Here is a 25204-nt window from a genome sequence, read left to right as displayed (position 1 = left end):
CATTGCAACTGTGCAGTTTCTGTGCCCTAAGTGGCGTGGCAGTGTGTACACCTCAGGAGTTGCACCACAGAAAGCTGCTTTCCTATGCAGAAACTTGCCAGTGTAGAGAAGACCTAAGACTGTAAATCCCATGCAGTCAGGAGAGAAGCATTATCAAGTGTGAAATACCAGTTAGCACCTCTTGTAGTAATCTCTTTCCCAACAAAAGAAGGTCTATAGACATCAGACAAACCATTGTGGATGAAAGACTTGTTGATTGCTTTCCCCACAACCCTGAAGAGGGTACATGCCCAACCCCTTGTCCCATCAAAGCTGGAATATGGAGGGAAGGGAATAAAAATGTCTCGTAAGGAGAATTCATTATTACTATGCTGTCTGAACTCTGAGGGGCAAGGATGTCTAAGTATATGCAAGAAGTCCTCAACTATTTTGCCTGGGTTAGCCCTAAAGGATATACTGAGTTTGCTTACTATAGAAATTTCTATTACCTTTTGAAACCTGACTGTACCTCATCTGTGTGTGCTTTAACCTTGTAAATAACTCATTTCTTTTTCCTAGTTAATAACTCTTTAGTTAGTTTGTTTCAAGATTGGCTACAAGCATGGCCTTCGGTTTGAGATCTGAGTACAGTTGACCTGGGGGTAAATGGCTGGCCCTTTGGGACTGGGAGTAACCTGAATATTATTGTGATTTTTGGTGTAAAACAATCATCTACCAGAAAGTCCAGTTTGCCTGGGTGGCAAGATAGACTAGAATGCCCAAGGCGACTGTCAGTGACTCATTGGTAAGACTAGAATAGTGTTTTAGGAGTTCACACTTGTTACTGGATTGGTGAAATTTAATTATAGAGAATACAAACAGTTTGGGGGTTTTGCCCTGCTTCTTGACAGTCTGTCCGGAGGTCAGCATTCATGGTCATGAGCCACCCCAGATGGGACGTTCAGGAAACTTAAGATGACAGGAGAGGGGAATGGGGTGGGGAGAGAAAGAAGGGATTTGTGGGGAGGGAAGTAATTTTAATGTTTCCTACATATAAAAGGTACCAACTGACAGCTCTGAAGACAGAAGCCTTCTTCAGAGCTGCATAGATGATATTAGCTATAGCGCAGGCTGTGACAGTGCAAGCTTTCCCATGCTGCCTTGCCAATGTGTGCCAAACCTTAGCTTCAGCAACCAACTCTGAGTGACAGGATACTTCAGTCCTTCAGGAAGCACTACACAACCTATCTCTGTGAGAGTGTAGCTAGAGTGTTGAATAAGCATGTTTTATAGGCCAGAACAAATGGTGAACAAGCATGTTAAATAAACTCTCTCTTTACCATAGACATCCACTTGATATATTTTTTCAGCAGTGCCAGCAATGTTGATCACCCGGCAGGTGTACTTAGCAGAATCCGAGACTTGAGCCTGAGGAATCTGAAGGAATTGCCCCCTGTCCACATAAAGAGCTTGTGGACTTGAAATAATTGGATGTCCATCTTTGTACCATGTAATGGAAGGGGCTGGGATTCCCCTGGTTTCACATTCCAGCTTTATTAAGCTGTTGAGCAATGTGGATATCTCAGTAGTAATATTTCCTCCTTTAATAGTAGGTGGGACTATTTAAAAAGATAAAACAACAGCATTAAAACCTTATTGCTAGAGTCCGCATTACAGCAAATTTGTGCAGCTATAAATGGGTTAAACATTACAGTGTTGGAAGATTTAAAGAACTTTTGGGCTGATAAGACCTCGAGCATCCCCAACACATTGACCGATGCAGTTATCCACTTTCAGCACAAACATCTGTGGCACAATTGGTGCATGCAAGATAAATGGAATTTAATAAGAAAAGGCCACACCATGCTTTTAAGGCACAGCCCATTCTGTCTTCTGCAGCTCCCCAATATGTCCGTTGGGCAAGGCCCTTGCTATACTCCTTCCAGGATGCACTTACTCCCCTCATAGAACATGGTTCTGTTTTTACCCCATCTTTCTCAGGTAAGTCTAGAGCAGTCCCTCCACTGCTCAGTCAGCTAGTGCAACTACTCAAACTACTGACCTGTTGTTCAGAAGGGCTGAGTATTGACTTCAGTGGGAAATGCTGAGTACTCAGCACTTCTGAAAATAAAGTCACGTACTTATAAGCCTAAACAGGCACTTAGGAGCCTTGATTTAGACTCCTATTTTTGAAAATCTTGACCCAGATTCACGCTTATCACTCACTAAGTCAACGGTACATATATTTTTCTAGCAAACAAGCTTTTCATGTAAAATTATCCAATATGAAAAGTTCACAAATCTCTGAAAAGGGCAATAAAAACACATTGCAATTGGCAAAACCTAACTGCTTTACTGCTCTTGAAAGTACCAGATACATCTGGCAGACACATACCTCCTCTCAGGGCTGGATCCAGTGTTTTTGCTGCCCCAAGTGACGGAAAAAATAAAAAATAAAAGCCACGATTTGCACTTCTACCACCGTTGTTTCATTCTTCGGTGGCAATTCAGCGGCAGGTCCTTCCCTCCGAGAGGGACTGAGGGACCTGCCGCCAAATTGCCACCGAAGAGCCCGACGTGCTGCCCATTTCCGTTGGCCGCCCCAAGCACCTGCTTGCTGCGCTGGTACCTGGAGCCAGCTCTGCCTCCTCTGCTGCCAAACATACATGGTACACCCTAACATACACTGATTTCCATGGAATATTCATTTAAAATGGCAGCACAGAAAAATAAAGTAGAGTGGGGAAGAGGGGTTAAACCAATGAGCTGGGTGTTTTAAGGTTACCAAATTATGCTACAGCTTTATCCTAGTTAAATAATTTACATATAAAATAAAGCTATAAAATATGCTAAAACCTACTTAAATGAAACATAAAAATGTTTCAGCAAGTACTTTCACATACAGAAATTGAGAACAGTAGGAATAGTTTTAACATGCTGTCTTGGGAAACGATCAAAGACAAAACAAGGCTTCTCTTTGCCTCTTCTAGGCCACAGCTATACTAAATACTGGGAGCAGAAGAATACACTAACAGACACTGACTACATCAGTAGTTCTCAAACTTTTGTACTGGTGACCCCTTTCACATAGCAAACCTCTGAGTGAAACCCCACTTAAAAATTATCATAGACTTTAAGGTCAGAAGGGACCATTATGATCATCTAGTCTGACCTCCTGAACAATGCAGGCCACAGAATCTCACCCATCCACTCCTGTATCAAACCTATATCTGAGCAATTGAAGTCCTCAAATCATGGTTTAAAGACCTCAAGGTGCAGAGAATCTTCCAGCAAGTGACCTGTGCCCCACGCTGCAGAGGAAGGCGAAAAACCTCCAGGGCCTCTGCCAATCTGCCCTGGAGGAAAATTCCTTCCCAACCCCAAATATGGTGATCAGCTAAACCCTGAGCATGTGGGAAAGACTCACCAGCCAGACACCCAGGAAAGAATTCTCTGTAGTAACTCAGATCCCACTCCATCTAACATCCCCTCACAGGCCATTGGGCATATTTACCGCTAACAAACACCAATTAATTGCCAAAATTTGGCTATCCCATCATACCATCCCCTCCATAAACTTATCAAACTTAGTCTTGAAGCCAGATATGTCTTTTGCCCCCACTGCTCCCCTTGGAAGGCTGTTCCACAACTTCACTCCTCTGAAGGTTAGAAACATTTGTCTAATTTCAAGTCTAAACTTCCTGATGGCCAGTTTATATCCATTTGTTCTTGTGTCCACATTGGTACTGAACTTAAATAATTCCTCTCCCTCCCTGGTATTTATCCCTCTGATATATTTATAGAGAGCAACCATATCTCCCCTCAGCCTTCTTTTGGTTAGGTTAAACAAGCCAAGCTCTTTGAGTCTCCTTTCATAAGACAGGTTTTCCATTCCTCGGATCATCCTAGTAGCCCTTCTCTGCACCTGTTCCGGTTTGAATTCATCCTTTTTAAACATGGGAGACCAGAACTGCACAAAATATTCCAGATGAGGTCTCACCAGTGCCTTGTATAACGGTACTAACACCTCCTTATCTCTACTGGAAATACCTCGCCTGATGCATCCCAAGACTGCATTAGCTTTTTTCCCGTCCATATCACATTGGCGGCTCACAGTCATCCTGTGATCAACCAAGGTCCTTCTCCTCCTCTGTTACTTCCAACTGATGTGTCCCCATCTTATAACAATAATTCTTGTTATTAATCCCTAAATGCATGACCTTGTACTTTTCACTATTAAATTTCATCCTATTACTCCAGTTTACAAGGTCATCCAGATCTTCCTGTATGATATCCCAGTCCTTCTCTGTATTGGCAATACCTCCCTCAGCTCGCGGCCCCCCATGTAATAACCTCCCAACCCCCTGAGGGATTCCAACCCCCAGTTTGAGAACTGGACTACACCAAGATAAAGGTGACAATAACTAAATACCAAATGCAGTCACTCAGCATTTATAATCCTGGCTGTCATCCTGCTGTTAAAATTCTGGTTTTCCGTATTTCAGGTCTCAAGGGGGAAATCCTTCTCATGAATTTCACTTTATGTATCTCTTCAATTCCAAAATTTTAATAATGAAAGTTATTGAAGCTATATCAAGAGTTTGAATTTTAAAAAAAAACAAACAAAAACAAACAAACCCATGCTTGCATCCGAAGAAGTGGGTATTCACCCACGAAAGCTCATGCTGCAAAACATCTGTTAGTCTATAAGGTGCCACAGGATTCTTTGCTGCTTAAACAAACCCAAGAGGACTAAAGAGCAAAGAAAACTAAGATCTAATAGGAAATTATGCCCAGATTCCCCTCTCCCTCTCCAAGCATCTGTCTATATACCCAGGGTCATACCCTTTGACATTAATGGCATATGCCCCTTGGCTCTTTAACTATTGTCCAATTTATCTCCTCCCTTTGTTTTTGAAGACTATGAATCTGCTTGCTGCTCGTATTACTTAGATTTTTCCTCAAGCTCTCTCCTCAATCCCCTCCAGCCTGTCTTGCTTTCTTTCCATTCCACTGAAACCACCCGACTCATGGTCGCTAGTGATATCCCCAACTTTTTTGCCAGCACATCACTGTCTTCCTACCTTTTACAATGTCAAATTTAACCTTCTATAACTCACTTTTTTTCAAGCCCAACAGAGTCTTCCTCCCAACTATCTCTCTGCTCTCATTTCCCATTATACTCCTCCCAGCTCGCAGGCTTGACTGGACCTTCACTGATGCTGCCCATTCCAAATGGAAGGCTCTCCTCCCTCTTCTTATCTGCCAGGCATGTGAGTTCCTCCTTCAAACCCATTCCTCCCAGGAATCTTTCTAACCCTGTTCTTGCCACCAATAACTCCCATACCTGCCCTTACCTAAACATATCCCACCGAGTAGCTTAAATTGTTTTTGCTTGGCTTGTCCTTATTATGTTGCAAGGAAGATGCCTTACTCTGTTTGTAAAGCACCAGGCAATTGTGCTATATACGTGAACCAATAATCAACAATAATTAAATGTTAATATAGTTAGCTCTTCCGGGCCAGATCCTCAGCTGGCATAAATTAACATATTTTCATGAAATCAATAGAGTTACACCAAATTATGACAACTGACGACCTAATCCTCTAAATCTACAGATCTAACTCTTTTGGAATGGTGTATATTCTAAGCCATTCTCTGCCAGATTTTCTTCCCAGACCAATTTTACACTGGTGTAATTCCACTGGCTTTAGTGATCTTTTACTTCTGATCTACACTGGCATAAATTGAGGAAAGTCAGGCCCTCGCTGTATTAAGAAACAAAAAAAAATCAACAAAATGAAACTAACTAGATGATAACATTTCAGTTGATATTAATTTTTATAAAGAACCCAGGGACTACAGGTTTATGAAACTGCTCCAAAATATTTTCAATAGCTAAAAAACCCAAGAAAATATACCCAAAACTGGCTTAGGTCCCGTTCCTGCAAAGATTTATGCACATGCTTAACTTCATACATCTAGGGAATCCCATGGAGGTCAATGGAAGGACAGATAAATGTAGAATTAAGCATATACACAGTTCTTTGCAGGACCAGGGCCTTAATCTGCATATTGTTTCCCTGAAAAACAGAAAGCTAAACAGAATGCCTAATCCCAGAGAATTTTTTTAATTTACCATGGACGATCAGCTTGACATCCTTGACTTGTTTGCCAGCAGCATTGGTCACACTGCAGTGATAGCGTCCTTTGTCGAGTCTTCGAGCACTCTTTATGCGCAGAACTTGTCCTTTGTCCAGAAGGTCGATATTAGGATCTCCCAAAAAAAGGGGCCTGGAGAAAAGTTTATTTCATTTCCTGGCACTGTACTCTCTATCCCCACAAGTATATGTTAAAATAATTTTTTTAAAACCCTTCTAATAGTAATAAAGAAAGAGCTAAAATTGCTATCCAATGGTAATTAATGATCATTATTATTATTCCCATTTTACAGAAGAAACCAAGGCACAAAATACTTAAGTTGTGACCAGGGTCACACAGTATGTCAGTGGCAGAGCCAGGCATAGACTAAGATCTCCTGATTCCCAGTCCCCTTCTCTAATTATTAGACCACAATGACTCCCTTAGTAATGACAAAATGTCTCTGTTTAGCAGATAAAAGCTCTGAAGTCTATACACCAAAGAATAGCAAGCAATCGTCACATCAGGATAGCTGGTTTTGCTGGAAAAGAACTACACTGTGACATGTTAATGCTATTTTTTTCAGCCTATTAATAGTACCATTTTTGTTTTTCAGCTAACATTTGCACTGCCAAAATTCCTCTCTTAAATGGGCTTTCCTGAAAGAAGAGCTGAAGAACTGAGACATGCAGTCTAAAGTTATAAAATCTCAACTCTGTTTATACACAGCAATACAGGGCACTATCTGGAAAAATGTTTAACAATTTGCTCATGGGTACTATCCACCACCACCAAAAAAAAAATAAAAAAATAGCCATTTTAGCAAAGAGGTGACTGCACTTTGAACAACATTAAAATAATCTCTGTGGAATGACCTCAAAGAAGTGGTTGTGTGTTTGTTTTGGTTTGTGTGCTGTATGGTTTTACCCACCATAAATATATACTGCATGTCCCACATTACTTACAAATTGGCATTTCGCTATGAAACAGCAAAATGATATACTTAACCACACAACCTCAACATATAACAGTCGTATGAGTCTTAACTGATTAGTCATAAACACCACTTAATACTAGTGTGCATCTATCTCCTTTCTCCCCCATCATAACGTCCTTGCCACAGACAAAGAGGGGGTACTTACTTGCCATCTTTGAACCACTGAATGACAGGAAAAGGGGAGCCTTTGACTCTACACTCCAGACTGGTCTCTTGGTTGAGGGTGACTGAAACTTCCCCTGGTGTGTCAGCACCTTTTATGTTTGGTGGAACTTGGAAAAAGAAATGTTACAATGAGAACTAAACATGGCTAACATGGTGACTAAATTTGGAAGACTTGCTGACAATGGCACTAACTGAACAGATTAAATCATGAAGGTCATGAGTTCAGGATGACCATGTAATCAGTATATGTAGCAAAGCTTCAACCTTAATTGTGAAAGTGAATGCTGCAGCTGCTGTTCTATAACACTTTTCTATTGTGCCTATGATCCTTCACATAGAAAGCAATTCTGCACAAGTGCTGGGGAACTGACTATATGGCACAAGAAAATCTTTCTAGCCTGTCATCTGTGTTCCATTAGTAAAATATGCACAAGACACTAAGATAAAATATCTTATATCAGAATTCTGAGATGGAAAGCAGCATTTTGTGTATGGTACCAAAAAGATGACAAAGTTAAAAAACATAAGATGTTATTGTGTGGAGAGATACTATATCCAGGGGCGGCTAGACCCCCCGCGCCCGCCAGGGCGCGGGGGCAGCCGTCCCGGGGGCGGCATTGGCCTCTGTGGCGCTCGCCGCCGCATGGCAGGTCAGTCAGGTCGCGCGAGCCGCCTGCGGCGACCTGACCTGCCGCAGGCGGCCGGGGCGCGGGCCCGCCCCGCTCTCGCCGCTCCGCCAGCTCGCGCAGCGGCAGGTCCGCCGGTCGGGCTCCGGTGGACCTGCATGGTGCAGTGCCGCAGGCAGAAGCTCAGCCGACCGAACCGAGGACCGACAGAGGAGGGAGGACGCGCGCGGCGCTCGCTGGCGGGGGCAGCAGGCTACCCTTGGAGCAGACTATATCCCATATTTAACATGACCAAAAAAAACCCCTGCAATGTAATGACTTTAAGTACCATATACCATTTTTTCAGATTACCAACTTTAAAGAGCACAGTACTAACCTAGCACATCTACATTAAATAGCTTCTCAGAACTCCCTGCTATGTTAGTTGCTTTGCATGAATACTGTCCACCATCAGCAGCAGCAACCTTAAGGAACTTCAGTATCTTCCCATTGTGCAAAATCTGGAGAGTACTGCTTTCCACAACCTTAAAAAAAAAAAATCAAAGAGATCAGCATTATGTAGTCCAGTTACATCAGCCAAACACTGCAGCTGGATTTTGAAAAGAAGGTAGTAGTTTTTATTAAACAATAATCTATCCACTTAATGTCCCTTCTCTATCACAACCATAATACCTTCAAAGAACAATGTAAATTATCAAGCATAACCTGTAGATAGTTATATAATAATGGGCAGATAACTGTATTGCAATATTATAATTTGCAGTTGTATGATAATCAAATCTCCTTTTTAGTCTCTTTGCTGCAGGGGTTAAAATACTTGTCCTTCTTTGTAAAGTGTTTTGAGATCTAAGATATAGATGACAAGGTTTGGGGGGAGGCTTGAAAGGTGCTTATCTGTTGCTTTGATTTAATGAATGGGTGAGATAATTTATTACCTGTAAAAGCAGCAAAGAATCCTGTGACACCTTATAGACTAACAGACGTTTTGTAGCATGAGCTTTCGTGGGTGAATACCCACTTCTTCGGATGCAAGTCATGACTTGTATCCGAAGAAGTGGGTATTCATTCACGAAAGCTCATGCTGCAAAACGTCTGTTAGTCTATAAGGTGCCACAGGATTCTTTGATGCTTTTACAGATCCAGACTAACACGGCTACCCCTCTGAAATTTATTACCTGTACACAATTCAGTGGTCATCATTGTGATTTGTGTGTCCACATATTTAATTAGTTACAAAGGTACCCAGTGCTTTGTGTATGCATGTTTTTATTGTTGCTTAAATCTAAGGCCAGGTCAACACTACAAATTTCTGCTGGCAGAAGGTATGATCCCTGACCAACATAATTGTGTTGGAACAGATGCAAGTTATATTGGCAAAATTGTGCTTTTACCAGAATAGCTTGTTTCACTTGTAGACGGTAGTTTTACTACACTGCTACAAAGCTTTTCCAATAGAATATAATGGTATTTCTATACCAGTAAAGCACTACTAAGTAAGCTAAGTAGACATACCCTAAGTAAATAAATACATTTTATTTTATTTAAATGAGCTCTCTTCTCAAGCACTCACAAAAAAGGCTTTAGAAAGCTCATGTGAAATCTGCTGGAATTGGCTTTTGTACATTTACAGTCGTTTCACTTAATTTGCCATGAAATCAACAAACACTGCATACCTGGACATCATCTTTATACCATGTGATGATGGGAAAGGGGTTGCCTGACACTTCACAGAAGAGATTCACAGGCTGATTAACCACTACAGATGCATTTGTCACCTTTTCTTGATCTTGAATTTCCGGAGGGACTATAATAAATTATGTTAAGCAAATATTTATTTAATAAAAAATGCCATGGCCATAAACATGTAAAAAAGCAAAACCAACATGTCTTGAAGTTCTGCACATTTTCACCATGTCAGGTTTTTCTTTATAGCTGGTATTTATTAATGCACATATAATAGCTTTATACTATAGTCAAGTGTCTGTTAATGTCTGTGTCATCAAATCTGTGTTGGAGTAAGGGGGTTAATACCTCATATCAAACTGTGTTAGGTTAAAAGCTGTCTCACTGTACAAGTTATCAAAGGTAGATTACAGTGGAAGCTGTTTACTGTGAACTCAGATACAGCTAAATACAATGCAAGTCCTAAATCATTTCAATGAATTGCAATATTCCAATTGCAGTTCCATTTAGTGTGACCCTTCTCTGGGGATGAAGATTTTCTTTGGGGAAAAAAAATGATTTCATTGTAAGAGGAAGGGATCCTCTTTATAAAGAAGTCTCAGTATTATTTTAAGAAGAAGACAATGTCGAGGTTAGCCAGGTGAGAGGCTCTCTAAATAAGATCTTACTTCGTCACTTTCATCAGGCTGACACTTGCTAGACAGGATACAAACCTGAATAGAACCCTTGTCACTTAGTTTCCTTCTTCCTACTGGTTTAAGTATAATCCTTTATTTTAATTTGACACATTGCTAATAATAATTATAGTTGACCCAGCACAGATGCACTGTGGGAAAGGGTGTAAGGAAACCGTTCCTCCTCTATGCTCTCGGGAATGACGGAGTCCCATTAACAATACTGGAAGTGCTCAGTGTCCCAGAAGGGGCCTGTCTCCAAGGGGTAGGAGAATCACCATGATTCTGGTCCCTCACATTGCACACTGACTTGTGAATGCAGAGCTGCATTGGAGAAAGTATATGCTACACCTTTTCCAGAGGTGTAGCAATGGCCACTAGTGATCACTCTCTCTACAAATGCAGCTGGAGGCATGATGCCTGATCCTGTCCTGTATAGGCATAAAGAAAAGTTACTTACTTTTGTAACCAAAGTTCTTTGAGATTTATAGTCCCTATCTGTATTCCACTGTGGGTATGCATGTGCTCCACATGTCTGAGACTGGAAAATTCTTCCAAGTAATGTCTATTGCTCTGTAGTGGCCCTTACTCTCCTCGTAATCTCTGCCAACAGTTTAAGAGGCAGTACAGACCAAATAATCAGACATGAAAGCAGAGGGGAAGGAGGATGAGTAGTGGAATATAGATGGCAACCATACATACTGAACGTTTCCAGTTGCAATAAGGTAAGTCATTTCCCTTTCTTCCTGGAGTGATGGTCCATATGTCCACACATATTCCAGTGTGGGTAACTCAGAGAGGATGAGGTTATGAGGATGTAGGTGGCATAGCTGCTTGTAGAATCGCTGTCCCAAAGGAGAATTGGACCAAGGTGTAATGTCTCAAGAGTGTGTGGATGGAACTCCACATTGCTTCCTTGCAAATATCAAGGAGCAGCCTGGAACCCCACAGAGCCTATGGTCTATAGGGAAAGCATACAACATCCTAATGGATCCCATGGTAACTGCACTGGAAACAGAGCTGCCTATGGTGCTCCACTGAAAGAATGATACTGAGGGAGCGATGTAACCATAGGCTCTCTGTGCATGCCTGTGCCCTACCTCCCCCTGCTAAATAGAGTAGAAGACACAGAGGGGGAGTTAACACAGCTTGGGGCTGTGTTAATTCCTGTGGGAATTTCCTATTGGAAATAAACCAGATTAGGATGGAAGTCCACTAGACAGAGTAGCTTCTATGAGGGTCCACTATCTCCCGATATATGCTGTAATAGATCCCCTACCAGATGGTGTGGTAGGAGCTTTGTGGGGTAGGGAGGGGAGAATGTCATGGAGCAGCTGCTTCTCCATTCTATGCTAAGTTCTTCGAGCAATGACTCCCCTCGCCTGCATTAATAGGGGGGGCATATCTAGCACTTATTCTATAAACTCTTTGGGAGCAAACACCTGGTCTTTTACGAGTTTTCCAAGTGTCATGTAAATTTATGGTTGTCTATAATAATCATTTGGTTATTTGTGTAAACAGAAGTTGGTTTCTGCATTAAGCATAAGTAAACAGAACTAACAATCAGTCAGGTAGCTACAGGTACAAATACTCAGATTTGCTCCCACAACTACAAAAATGCAGGCACGCATTTTGTGTGTGCAATTTACAAAAACAAAGGAGAAACTGCCCTTTTGAAAATTACCCCTTAAGAGCTATAGTTATTTACCATGAACCTTCAGATTGTATTTTCTTTCTGTGCTTCCTGCTTCATTCTCTGCTAGGCAGATGTATTCTCCATTGTCGTACGGTGTAACTGAAGCAATGATAAGCAGTGTCCCATCCTCCAAAATTGAAATGCCCGGCTCATTGCCAGTCAGCTCCCTGCCATTACGTAACCATTTGATGACAGGTTTTGGTGTGCCTAATGAGAGAAATTTATAAAATTTCAAGAGACTTCTTAATTTGAAAAAGAAAGGCTTGATATTACTTTAGAGCAGTGCATGGGAGAAAAATCTACAGTAACAAAAATCTTTGCTGCAGCTTCTGTAAATCACAAAACACACTGCAGTTTGAACTGGCACAACTGGCTAAAAGGGCTTGGGGACTGAACTCTCCTTCATGCTTAGAGGTAGTCCCTGACACTTCAACCATTGGGCAATGTGAAGAACCCTTGCACTGTCATTGTCCTACAAAAATATACTACCGAATTAGTTAAATTACTTAGTATCAATGGCTCTTTTTCTTACTGTTAACGGTTTTTTTTAATATCCTGGTGAGAGGTTGGTTTTAAGAAGGACTATACATTTCTACCTTTCCAGAAAACACCAAGATGCATTGCAACTATGAGTGCCTAAGAGAAAAAAGATAGTTATCAGCCACAATGATTACAGTGTTGCACACCTTTTGCTGGACATGGAAATGCAACGCGTTGATTTGCAACTCTTTCTTGAAATGGAGTGTTGTAAGGAGGATCAAGATCATCAACAGTAGGAGGTTCTAAAAGAAAAGCAGAAACAGAGTAAATAATCTTAGTCCCTCCTGTCAAATGTCAAAACATACCATGTACACAGGCAATTTGCACCTCTTTCTTCCTTCCCATTCTCAAATGGCCTGATTCTCATATCCTTACACTCACTCAGTAGATGGTAGTATTCCAGCAGTCCCATTTATTTCACTGGGACTACTTAAACAGTAAACAATGACTCTGTGTGAATTAGGATTTCAGAATCTAGTCCAAATTGGTTTGCTCTGACAATTGCTATATTTACTCTGACGGCAGAGGATGTTTCTGCAAAATTTGATGGAAATTGGACACATTGTTTTTGAGCTACAGATCATTAAAAGAATTATCCTGCTTTGAAATTTTGATTCTTCTCTTAATGTTTCTTTGTCTTCCTGTAGCTCAAAGACACCATCCTACCCATTCTGACTTTCTGTCTTGCATCTCCTTGAAAATTCACGTGCTCGGTGTATCTGAAGAAAATAGTTCGTAATTGAGGAAAGTTATTAACGTTTTTTTGTTGTAGATCATTCTGAACCCAATCCCGTTTCACTGTTTTAAATAGGAATTATGGTCCAAATCCAAAGCAGTGTTAATGCTCAGAGTATGGGCTTTCAGACCACTATAAATGAGAAGTCCCCCCACTGAAGTCAATGGAATTGTATACATGTAAAGCAAGTAAGTGAGGGAAGACTCAGACATCATATTTGTGTGAACATGTTGCCCACTGTTGGCTGTTTGCATTTTAAAAAGAACAAGAGTCCTCCTACATGTAGAACTAACAGACCTGTTCCTTTAGCTCAAGTGACAGAGGTTTGTGGTTTTGGAGCAATAGAGCCAGGATTCTAATGCAGTCTTGCAGGTGTGTTTATTATGAAGCAGAGGAAGCCTCACCACTAGTAATAGTTCAGGCTGATTTTGATCCCTCTTGTAATATCAACCAACAACAAGAAAGTCCCTTTCAAAATTAAAAGAATTAAAAAGTTTGGTTTTGTTTCATATTTTTGCAAACTATCTAATGTTTCTTTGTGCCTCCCCCTGCTCAAAACAACCACATCATATTATTGCATTTGAAACGTATGTAGATTTTTATATTGGGTCAGGCAGCAGTGTCAATAGTGATATGTCTCCTAAATAGGATCAGTTACAGGTCAGTGGAATCAAAGATCCTCTGAAGATCCTCTACCTCTCTGAAAGTGCAACAGTTTATCTTCCCTCACAACACAAGGTATTTCATATATTAAAATAAAGCTACATTTGATCACAGCTGTAAGTCCAAGACTCAGGCCATGTTATAAATACCTTGAACTTGTATCGTTATCTCCAATTCATCACTGCCAGCTATGTTACTAGCAACACACTTGTAGATTCCAGAGTCTGAAAGCTGGACTTTGCTGATGCTCAGTGTTCCATCCGGATTGCTGATATACTGTCCTCCATCTATTAGCATGGTATTTCTGCCTTTGAACCAGGTGACTGTTGGGGGAGGGATCCCTTGAGCATTGCACGGTATATCAACTCTGTGACCAACTTGTACTTTCATAACTCGAGGCCCACGTTGTATCTTTGGAGGAACTAGGCAAGACAAATAAATCAATGGTAATGAGAAAAAGAAGATCTGGCAGACTATTCATGGAGGAAATATGGTCAGTGTTATCCTTTTAGAAAATACCTTTCCCTTGCCCAATGCAATTTAATGTCCGTAAGTAACACCAAGCAATCCGAACTGAATGTTCCTGCAGACAAGATTTACAGTACGCCATTGCTTAAGTCATTTGGAGACACTACATTTGAAATCCTAAAACATTATTTCCAAAGAAGTATTGTACTCTCATTCTTCCAAGCACATTTTAAAGAGCTCCTGGGTACTGGCTGCCCATAGTACAAAACAATTCAAACGTTTTAAGATAAAGTCAATTACATTTGCTCTTTAACATTCTAACTTCCTTCCTCTTAATCCCAGCTATGTATGTTTCTAGGCTAAATTCAGACAGGAAGATAAAATGTGGCTGGAATAGATTTTTGCTGGTCGCAAAGAATAAAAGCATGGTATAAATCAATATTATAACTGCCTTGCCCCAATGCTTTTCTTTATAGGAATCACTAAAGATAAAAAGACGCAAGTAGGGATGAAGATTTCTCATGGACATTTTTAATAAAAAAATCACAGAGCAGCCACAGTAAATGTAGTAATAGTCATGGGGTTAGTGACTGTTCCTGGATATTTGATAAAAAAGGCCGACGACAAATAAAATTAAACTATATCTCTACAAAATCACAGCAGGCCAGTGCCCTCCTCCTCTTGCACCACCACTGCCCCCTCCTCCTCATCCCACAGAAGGGGGCACCACGCACCTTCAGCATCACCTTCTGCTGCAGTACTACAACCTTAATCCCAGCCTGGAGAGGAGGAGAGGCCCTGGGGAAGAGAGTGGCTTCGAGAGAGACCCCACCCTGCATTCATCCTGGGCACAGGCAGTGGTAACTCCTGTGATCCTTGGGGCTGGGCTCGGGGATTGAGAGGGAGCCTGCCTCACACACACCTACAGGACAGGCAAGTGGCAACTCCTGTGTCCCATGGAGCTGGGCCTGGGGTTGAGAGTGAGTCCACTCTGGGCAGCAGCAGCTCCTGTGTCCAGCAGGGCTGGGGCTAGGTGTTGAGAGCAAGCCTGCCCCACGCTCATCTAGGGCATGGGCAGCCATGGCTCCTGGGTCGCAGGGGTTGGGCCTGGCTCCCCACTCCAGGCACTGAGCCTTGGCACACTGGGTCACAGCGCCTGCTGTCTCTCTGCTGAAATACCATTCACTCAAGTTTGGCCTGGTCACGGCCCTATCATGACGTAGGTTGAGGCTGGGGGATGAGTGAGAGGCAGGTTCACTCTCTGACCCCACCTCTTCCCTGGGCCTGCTCTCCACATTGGCCAGTGAGTAACCCACCTAGAGCCTTCCTACATGGAAGCTGCGGACAGAGAAGCCATGGTATCCATGACCTTTTCACCACCATGACAAACTGCAGCCCTACACATAAGGAATCTCTGAAACAATTAACCATTACATTCATGGCAGAGAAGTTAGATAAAAAGAGAGAACTTAGATAATAAATGTATATACTCATGCTGGAAGGTAGCAACATATTACTACTTTATTTCTTTGAATTCAGAACAGTAGCACACATGAACCCCAAACCAGAGAAAGACAAAGCAGGCTGCTCTCTAAAGCAGAGGCACAACTCACCAATGTTCCCTCTAATTTTTCCTACACATGTGTGGAATGAATTTTGTTATGTGCACCAATATGGAGGCGGTGTGTGACACATCACCTCCATTTTGGTGCACATAACAAAATTCATGTGGCAGGGTGGGGCCAAGGGGTTCGGAGTGTGGGAGGTGGCTCAGGGCTGGGGCAGAGGGTTGGAGTGCAGGGGCATGAGGACTCCGGCTGGGGGTGTGGGCTCTGGGGTGGGGCTGAAGATGAGGGGCTCAGGGCTGAGGCAGAGGGTTGGGGTGCAGGAGGGAATGAGGGCTCTGGGGTGGGGCCAGAGGTGAGGGGTTTGGGGTGCAGGAGGGAGCTGCAGCAGGGGGCTAAGGTGTGGGGGGTGAGGGCTCCGGTTGGGGATGCAAGCTGGGGATGAGGGGTTTGAGGTGAAGGCTGCCCCGGGGCTAGAGTGGGGAGAGAGGACTCCGCCCAGCTCTCTCCCCCCACAGCAGCACCTGGTCTGGTGGAGAGAGGCGCCTCTCCCCGCCGCAGCAGCTCCGGGGCTGGAGCTATGGAATAGACACCTCTTCCCCATCCATGGCAGGTCCGGGCTGGGGTCAGGGCACCTCTCCCCGGGTCACGGCAGGTCCGTCCGCAGTTCGGGCCACCAGTGACGGTCCGCCACTTTGGGCTCCCCAGGGAGAGTCTGAAGCAGCAGACGGTCCCTCACCGGTGGCCCAGAGGAGTGCCATTATAATACTTACCAGTATCTCAACCTTGCAATGGAATCTGTGCAATTTTTTTGAAGCCCAACTGAAATATCATTAGTTTTTCCACTATACTATACCACCATGAGAAAAGGCAGGCAAGTAGATTCTGTGTGCCCCCTGGATTGGGAAATATTAATGAAAGTATTGTAAATATTTGTTGACATTCTGGCTACTTTGCATTAGAACGGCAGTTCTCAGCCCATAAAGCTCTAGTGGTTCAAAGAGGGCAGACTGCTCATATGGTGCTATATTTCCTCCAGATTTCCACTTTCGAAATCACATTAAGAGAAGAGAAGAAAGTACGTTATGTGACAGCAAATGGGAGGAGGGTGTGGTCCATGTGATATTAAATGAGACAGGGAGATGCCTATGAGAGGTGGTTCACACTATGAAAAAGTTTAGGCACTAAAATTCCAGTTGCTTCCTTAGTGGAACCTCCAGAAGGGATTACCCTTGTAGTTAAATAACTCACCATGTACATTTAGCTTTACTGACTGAGTCACATTCCCAGCAATATTTGTGGCCACGCAGATATACATTCCGCTGTCTGAAACTCGCGTCTCAGTGATCTTCATTGACCCTGAGGAAAGGAAGGTGTGTCTGGAAAAATAGGAAACATGTATAATTGTATAAATATTTATTGAGAGAAGGAGGAGCTTTACTTAGACATTACTAATAAATACCATGAACCAGGGCCATCCCTAGCTATTCTGGGGCCCCAGACCTCCATGGAGGGGGTGCGGGGCTGGCTTGGGGGTAGGGGGGAACTGCCCCCCATCACTCACTGGCGTCACAGCTGGGGCCGGGTCGCTGCACTTCCTGCTGCCGGTGAGTGCAGACCCCACTGTGGGGGCGAGGCTGGGGTGGAGCAGGGGTGGGAAGAAGTGGAGCGGGGGCAGAGCAGGGATGGGGGCTTTGGGGAAGGGGTGGAGTGGAGGCGGGGCAGGGGCGGAGCAGGGGCGGGGCCATGGGGGTGGGGCAGGGGCTGGAGCAGCATGCAGCTGCGCAGGGTACCAGGAAATTTGTTGCCCAAAATTTCCTGGTGCTCTACGCAGCTGCGTACTTTGCGTATGGGTAGGGACGGCTCTGCCATGAACTAAAATAATCCTGTTTAGCATGACATTTAGTGCCGTTGAGCAGGTTTTTATGTAACTATAATTGTGATTTATCATTCCTACATTTTTCCTAACTCATTACTGAATCAATAAATTCAGAATACAAAGCAAATCATCTGAAACATGGCAGGATCCACAGGACAAACTGTAGGTGTTCCAGGTACTCACAGGACTTCTTAAATCCTGTCCTTTTTCTACTGGAAACAAACTTTTTGAGGAATGTGTGATTCATGGGACTGGTAATAAGATATGGAACCCTTTCACCTAAGTCACAGGCTCAAGGTCAACCCAAATCAGCAGCAACAGAAAGTTGCTATTAACCGATTGCTCACATTTAGCCCATTTGGTGAAGTCCACTTCATCTAGGGAATAAGGATGGTCTTGTGATTAAAGCACTAATCTGAGACTCAGGAAGGCTGGGTTCCATTTTGCACATCTGGTTCAGTGACATGAGCAAGTAACTTAATTTCTCTGTGCCTCAAAGTAGAATGAGGATAGTAATACTTCCTTACTTCAAAGGGGTGACATGAACAAAAATGAATATGTGTGAGGTGCTACAACAACTATACAAAAATTTACAAATAAATTCGCTCCCCATACACAAGAGCACTCATTACAAAAACCACCAGCACAACTGGAATTGCTAACTGTTGCAGTCTCAGGAGAAAGGGCAAAATCTGAGGGCCAGACTTTGTCACTAAGGCCATGTCTACAGTGTGCAGCGTAGGTGCAACTACATGCCACAGTGAAAAGCACACCCTGTTGACACTGCAGTGTGTAGCTACATGTATCAGTGAAAGGCTCTGACAGAGGGGAGACAGCGGTGAAAGGCTTCAGCTGCTCCCTGCTGCCAGAGCCTTTCACTGCAGCAACAGGACATGCTGTGGCAGAGGGGAGGCTGCAGGGAAAGGCTGACCCACCGCCTTGCCACAGCCTTTCTCCACTGCCAGAACCTTTCCCTGTGGCAAGGAAGAGGTCCAGCAGGGGGGAGCTAACAGCCCTTCCTTGCTGTGGAGAAGGGAACCAGCAGCAGGGAGCTTCTCTGCTGTTCAAACATTTGCCTGTGGAGGAGGTGGTCTCCAGCAGAGGGGAGCTGCCAGACCCTTTCCCCGCTGCTGGAGCCTTTTCCTGTGAAGGAAAAGACTCTAGTAGCAGGACACTACACTGCTAAAAACAGCAGCATAGACAGGAGGCATGCTTTGGGCCAGAAAAGAACATGTAGGATATGTACCCCAGGTACATACTCACACCTTTCAGCCATGTCTTTACTGGGTTATTCCATGCCTCACCATCTATGTTACTATTTATATCCGTACTAGGGGGGCTGTGTGCGTATGGATACTACATGCCACTGAAAGAATCCTACAGTGTATACGCACCCTAAGGCCCTGGCCCGTATTGGGGGCTGAGACTTCATCCCACTGCGTGGCAGTCTCTGGGAGGTTCTAAAAGGGCACAGCATGCTCTCCCCTATGTCTGGCCAGCTCTGCTTGCTGGTGTGATGGGGACAGGTCCATGCTCCTTTTCAGGTGGGTTGGGGCCCTGATGGTGTTAGCAGGCCCTCTACTCAGGGGAACTGAAACTGTGCCTACCCCTTAGCTTACACTGGGAGAAAATGCCTCCTTCGGCCCTCCCCAATCTTGTACAACACCACAAGAGTGGGGGCACAATCTGGCCCAGAATTAACTTGGGGAATAAACCATCTCACCCCTAAAGATGGTCTCTGCACATAAGGACTGAGGTACCTTAACAGGGCATAATGAGGAAAGCTTGTACCACTGCTACCCATGCTGTAACTGATGGGCAGACAAAGAACTTCAGTCTCCAGGGAAGTCAGTTCAACACTTTTCATAAGCCCTAAACTAATATATGTTTTCACATTTTTTAAAGCAGCTGGAGAGTTTCTGAATCCAAGATACAACAGCAATAAGTAGACGCCTGCAACCAGTTTTAAACATTAATGGTCATTCATATTCTATTAGGAATTCATATTTCATATAACACAGACAATTCTCCCCATAACTCAGCAATTAAACATATAACTGTAAAAGAAAATGGAACTTTTAAAGATTTTAGATCAAGCACAGATGATCAGTTCTGGGTGCCACCATAAAATAAATATTAAATGATAATAATGAGGTGTCTGTGTACAGAAGGCTATTTGGACTTGGCCTTCTGAGGAGTGAAACATTGTGCTGACTTCTAATGCTTGTTTTTTCTTATAAATGCATATTGGAGTATGGTATGTACCATGACTGATATATGGCTTTAGTAATGTTCAGAGCTTTACAAGACAGCCACGAGGATTAAAAGCTCTCTTTCAAATTGGTTTATTTACATCTATGAAGTGTTTTGTGATGCATGTTGTAAGAAATATGTTAGACAAAACAACACAGTATTGTACAGAATATGGAGGCCAACAAAGACCATGGTGGGATTTTAACAGGCCTGTAGAATTTAAGAGATGGATTTTGCTCTAACTTCTCTCTTCCCCTCTGCCCCCACCCCGCCCTGCCCCCTCACAGTGTAAATGCAGAGTTAGTCCAGTGACCACAATAAACTAATTCTGGTTTTACACTGAAGGAACCAAGAGCAGAATCTGAGAGCCTGGGGAAAAATTGTAAAATGCCAACAGCAGGAAAGCCTAAAAAAATCAGTTCAAAAAGGTGAATAATGTGCAGAGTTTGGGAATGAGAATTTCAAAACCAGCTGACACAGAAGTACAGATTTTCCAATACCTTACTCACTCATCAGAATGGAACAGGCAGTTAAAAAAAATAAAAACTTCCAAAAACCTGAGAAGAAACCTTTAGAAGAAATTGCATTTTGTTAGGTTCTATCACATTTTGTTACCTTGGAGAGAATGGAGAGATAAGCTGCATTTCTTTGGCCCAGGTAATTATGGGGGGTGGCAAACTCTTCACCTCACATGGAAGTGTGACATCTTCCCCTGCAGTCACTGAAATCTCTATGGGTTTGTCATATGTACCTCCTTGCTGGTCTCCAGGCCTGGACACTCTGGGTTTCACTAAAATAAAAAAACATGTTAATAAAGTGAAATAAATATGTTGTCTATTTTCACATGTATAAGATAAAATAATGTGGTGTAAATTAAACTCTTTCAGATTAGACTATCCTACATCATATTCAGCATACAAAAATCCAAACTTATTTATCCGACTATCTTGGAGCATAGTCCAAACCTTCAGGTAAACAGGGTTTCAGATGATAGTGGGAGATGGTCAGAAAGCACCAAAAGGAGCACTCTAGGGGCTTCTCTCTTCTCTCCCACAAGGTGTAATTCCATTAACTTTTGTAGAGTTTTCTGCCAGTTTACCCCAGTATAAATGAAATCAGAATAAGGCCAGAGGTCCCCAGTCAAAGAGCTCAAAGAAGTGAATGCCAGACAACTGTACAAACCAGACTGCTTTAAAGGAACCGTACTTCTTGGAGCATAATCCCTTTAATCTCACTACCATGGAACCCTGGGGACCACAATTAGATATTGGTTAATGGGAAGTTTGGTAAACCTGAGTTTCACTTCAGATTTTCCAACTGAGTGCATTTTGAAGTTGAAAACGGCTTGCTGGAGGCTAAATACGTTTGATTTTAACTTATACTTACCATAAACAGTTAGTTGGACTTTCCGTGTTGCATAACCAGCTGCATTTGTTGCTGTGCACATAAACTCCCCAGTCTCCTCTCCTCCTGGTGAAACTACATACAAACTTCCATCAGACCCAGCAGAAAATTTCATATTCCTGGGAGAAATCAGCTCTCCTTTCTGTGCAAAATAAAAATAATAATAAAAACCCTATGAATTTTCTCAGACAAAATAGCAATGTACAAGTGCTTGATCAAATAGAAATCAACGCTTCCAGAGATAAAATGAAGCCTAACAGAAACATTTAAATTATTAGAAGTATCAAACTTGTTAGGGCTAAAAGTATCTCAGAACAGTTCATCTAGTCCAGGGGTGGACAAACTTTTTGGCCCGAGGGCCACATCTGGAAAATTGTATGCAGGGCCATGAATGTAGGGCTGGGGCAGGGGGTTGGGATTGGGAGGGGGTGCGGTGTGCAGGAAGGGGCTCAAGACAAGGGGTTGGGATGCAGGAGGAGTGAGAAGTGCAAAAGGGGGCTCAGGGCAGGGGGTTAGGGTGTGGGGTGCAGCGCCACTTACCTCAAGAGGCTCTGGGGTGGCAGCAGTGTGCAGCAGGGCTAAGGCAGGCTCTCTGTCTGCCCTGGCCCTGCGCCGCTCCCGGAAGTGGACAGCATGTCTGGCAGTGGCTCCTGGGAGTTGGAGTAGGGCAGGCAGCTCTGCCATGCGCTGCCCTCGCCTGTGGGTACCATCCCCGAAGCTTCCATTGACCTCCGTTCCCCATTCCTGGCCAATGGGAGTTGCAGGGGGCAGTGCATGCAGGTGAGGGCAGCGCACGTAGGCTTCTGCCCATCCATCCCTCCCCCAGGGGCTGCAGGGACATGGTGCTGGCCGCTTCTGGGAGCGGCGCGGGGCCAGGGCAGACAAGAAGCCTGCCTTAGTCTCGCTGCGCCATGGGGCTGGCAATTCCGCAGGCAAGATTGAAAGCCCTGATGGGCCGGATTTGGCCCACGGGCCGTAGATTGCCCACCCCGATCTAGTCCAATCCACTGCTGCTTCCCCCCCACCACCACCACCATTCTGAAAACTGTCATTGATAGGTATACCTCAAACTGCATCTCAAACGGTTGAATAATTAAACTCATTCCCCAAAATATGTTCCAGGTGTAAGGCTCCCTTAAGAGCTGGACTTCTGACACAAGGCTAAGCAAGCACTCAGGAAGCTACTTGTAATGCACAATAACTTTATGTAACCTACAAATTTATGAACAGTGGTACATATTCTTATATGCCTTACACATATTTATATTAACTATCTACAAATACTGATTTATACAGATATATGTTTCTTTTATACAGATTTTCAGCCAAATTTTTAGCGTCACCTGTGTCATTAAAGTCGACTGGATAACACCAGCATAATTGAGAAGAGAATTTGGCTCACTGTATATAAGTAAGGATCTGAGTACTTGATTTGGGACAATAGACTTCAATTCAACACTGCTGCTTTAAACTTTATGTTGAGGAATATGTAATATCCACATATTTAATATAATTCACTAGGCCAAATTCTGCCCTTAATAACAGCAATACAACCTCCAGGCAATCCTACTGAAGTCAACAGAATAGTAACTGAGGGTAGAAGGCAGGCCCAATGATTATTACAGAGATGAAAACAAAATAGCTTGGTTACCATAAGAACTCTGACCCAAACGTCACCCATATTAGGAATGACCAGAAGTTCTGAAACGTCTGAATAACATTCTACACTGTTTCTGGGGCCACCCTTTGCTTCTCTTTCCAGCAAGCAATATGAGTGCAAGTGCGGGGAATCATAACAGAAAACCTTGTGAGCTTTGCATCCTAATTCTGGAGACTCAAGAGATTTGGAGACTTCTATCATGTCTTAAATTGTCATTCTAATCTGAAATAAGATTAAAAAGGCACCTTCTTACTCAAAAGGTCTGCTCCCTATGTGCATCAAGAATTATATTTAATAACTTTAATGACAAAAATAAGCTTTTATTGTTTTTTACTCCTATTAGCCTTGTAAAGCCAACATAGCTGAGAGAGACTGAACTGGACTCTATTCCTTCTTGAGTACAACGAACAGAATTGTTTACTCAGTTCCAATCAGTTACATAATGTCCCCTGAAGAAGCCATTATTACATACTCACTTTTCAGAGCAGAAATTCACTTTAAATAAGCCTCCAAAATGAATCTGAACTCTCAATCTATGGCAGTTTGCCCATCCCTAATTTTTCAAACCACAATAATTATATTAACCTTTTCCAAGACTTAAAAAAAAAAGGATCCAGAGATAACCAATAAAGTCGTTCTAGCTTTTCAAAGTGTGGAAGCTTAATGTGTCGCAGCCAGAGAGTACTGCATGGAAAAACAGAAGCAGATATGAATAAAGAGTGTTTTCTAGATCCCTTAGGATAGAGATTTTTGGCTGCCTTCATTGTACATAGCTCCTGTTATAGCTAAATCATGTGTTCAGTTCGTCTTTTAACTTAAACAGCTCAAAGTTTAGAAGTTACCTTGGACCAAACGATGGATGGCTTAGGAACTCCACTTGCTTTGCACGGTAATGTTACTGGGATTCCTTCAATTGTACTGAATATCTGCTGTCCATGCTGAATGATAGGTAGAACTAAAAATATATACATACACACAGATACATATTTTAAACCATGGTATAATTATCACACTGTATTCTGTACCCAATCAACTGCTATTCAGCAAAGAAGACTCAATCTACATAAAGTGGGCCTTGAAAATACCTATTAGAATACTGAGTTGGGAAATTTCATTCTGCCCTCAATGACTCAACACAGACTTGGCGCTACCGCCCCTAAGATGTGGTCTATACAAAAATTACCTGTTGCTGACAATGAGTGTCATCAGCAAGTTAAATACTAGTTTGGGTGCACACAATTTCAGAACATGTGTAAAACCATGACAGACTATGTTCAGCATCATTTCAGAAAGCCATGGTTAGGACATCCTCCAAAAAGGTTTTAAGCAAGGTTTTCTGAAATGGTGCAGGGCATGATTTGTTTTCGTCTGCACTTGCTGTGAAAATGGATGCAGCTTATCTGCTGATGAACCCACTGCCATCAACGGGGAACTTCTCTAGGACAGACCACTCCAGGCCCAAGGCCAAGAGGTAAGTCACTCTCCACGCTCATTCAATCTTTAGTTGTTAAAAATGCTAGTAAAGGTTTTTGTAGGGAATGTACTGGCTTTTGCAGAAACTTGCTTGGGAACTCCAAATCAGTTCCCACAGACCCCAAACAGATAAGAGATAATAAAGACCAGTTCACTATCAAACTGGCCTGATTCCTATTTAGTGACAGAGACAAAAGGCTTCATATTCCTACACTATCCTGCCCTTATATTCTAGACTCTTTAACAACACATACCAACTTTTTCACCCTACCTCATGTTCCCAAGATCTGAAAAATCTTCCCAAAAAGCTGCTCACAAGAGAGAGTTTGTCAAACTCAAAACAGTTGCAAAGCATTGGCAAATAACAACATGTACAGCACTCAGTTTTGTACTGAAAAGGATGTTCCAGCATTCTCAGTGAAATTTAAAATATGTCTCCCTTGATTAATTTAACATGTAAGAATTTCAGACCACGACACTATGGGTCACTCCAGAGCAAACATTCATTTCACCATGAGTGAGAAACTTCCATTTTTCATGGTATTAAAAATGCATCTTTGCCAAATGATTTATTTTTAAGCACTGTACTCTCATGAGTTGT

General features: G+C 42.9%; 1 protein-coding gene across 1 annotated transcript in view; it reads right to left on the bottom strand.

The window, feature by feature from the left end:
• HMCN1 (hemicentin 1) overlaps positions 1 to 25204 on the bottom strand; it is a 324395-nt gene that overhangs the window by 136984 nt on the left and 162207 nt on the right. The window contains exons 20-31 of the mRNA XM_039483793.1: positions 23973 to 24085; positions 21453 to 21612; positions 20682 to 20856; positions 17186 to 17313; positions 14051 to 14323; positions 12649 to 12744; positions 11975 to 12169; positions 9583 to 9713; positions 8286 to 8433; positions 7264 to 7390; positions 6120 to 6274; positions 1320 to 1598 (exon numbers count right to left, since the gene is read on the bottom strand). Of these exons, the coding sequence (XP_039339727.1) occupies positions 1320 to 1598; positions 6120 to 6274; positions 7264 to 7390; positions 8286 to 8433; positions 9583 to 9713; positions 11975 to 12169; positions 12649 to 12744; positions 14051 to 14323; positions 17186 to 17313; positions 20682 to 20856; positions 21453 to 21612; positions 23973 to 24085 (1980 nt within the window). The remainder of the gene's footprint in view (positions 1 to 1319; positions 1599 to 6119; positions 6275 to 7263; positions 7391 to 8285; positions 8434 to 9582; positions 9714 to 11974; positions 12170 to 12648; positions 12745 to 14050; positions 14324 to 17185; positions 17314 to 20681; positions 20857 to 21452; positions 21613 to 23972; positions 24086 to 25204) is intronic.

Source organism: Mauremys reevesii, linkage group 8 (assembly GCF_016161935.1).
Source record: "Mauremys reevesii isolate NIE-2019 linkage group 8, ASM1616193v1, whole genome shotgun sequence".
Classification (NCBI taxonomy): domain Eukaryota; kingdom Metazoa; phylum Chordata; order Testudines; family Geoemydidae; genus Mauremys; species Mauremys reevesii.
This window is presented reverse-complemented; position numbering and strand designations above follow the sequence as displayed.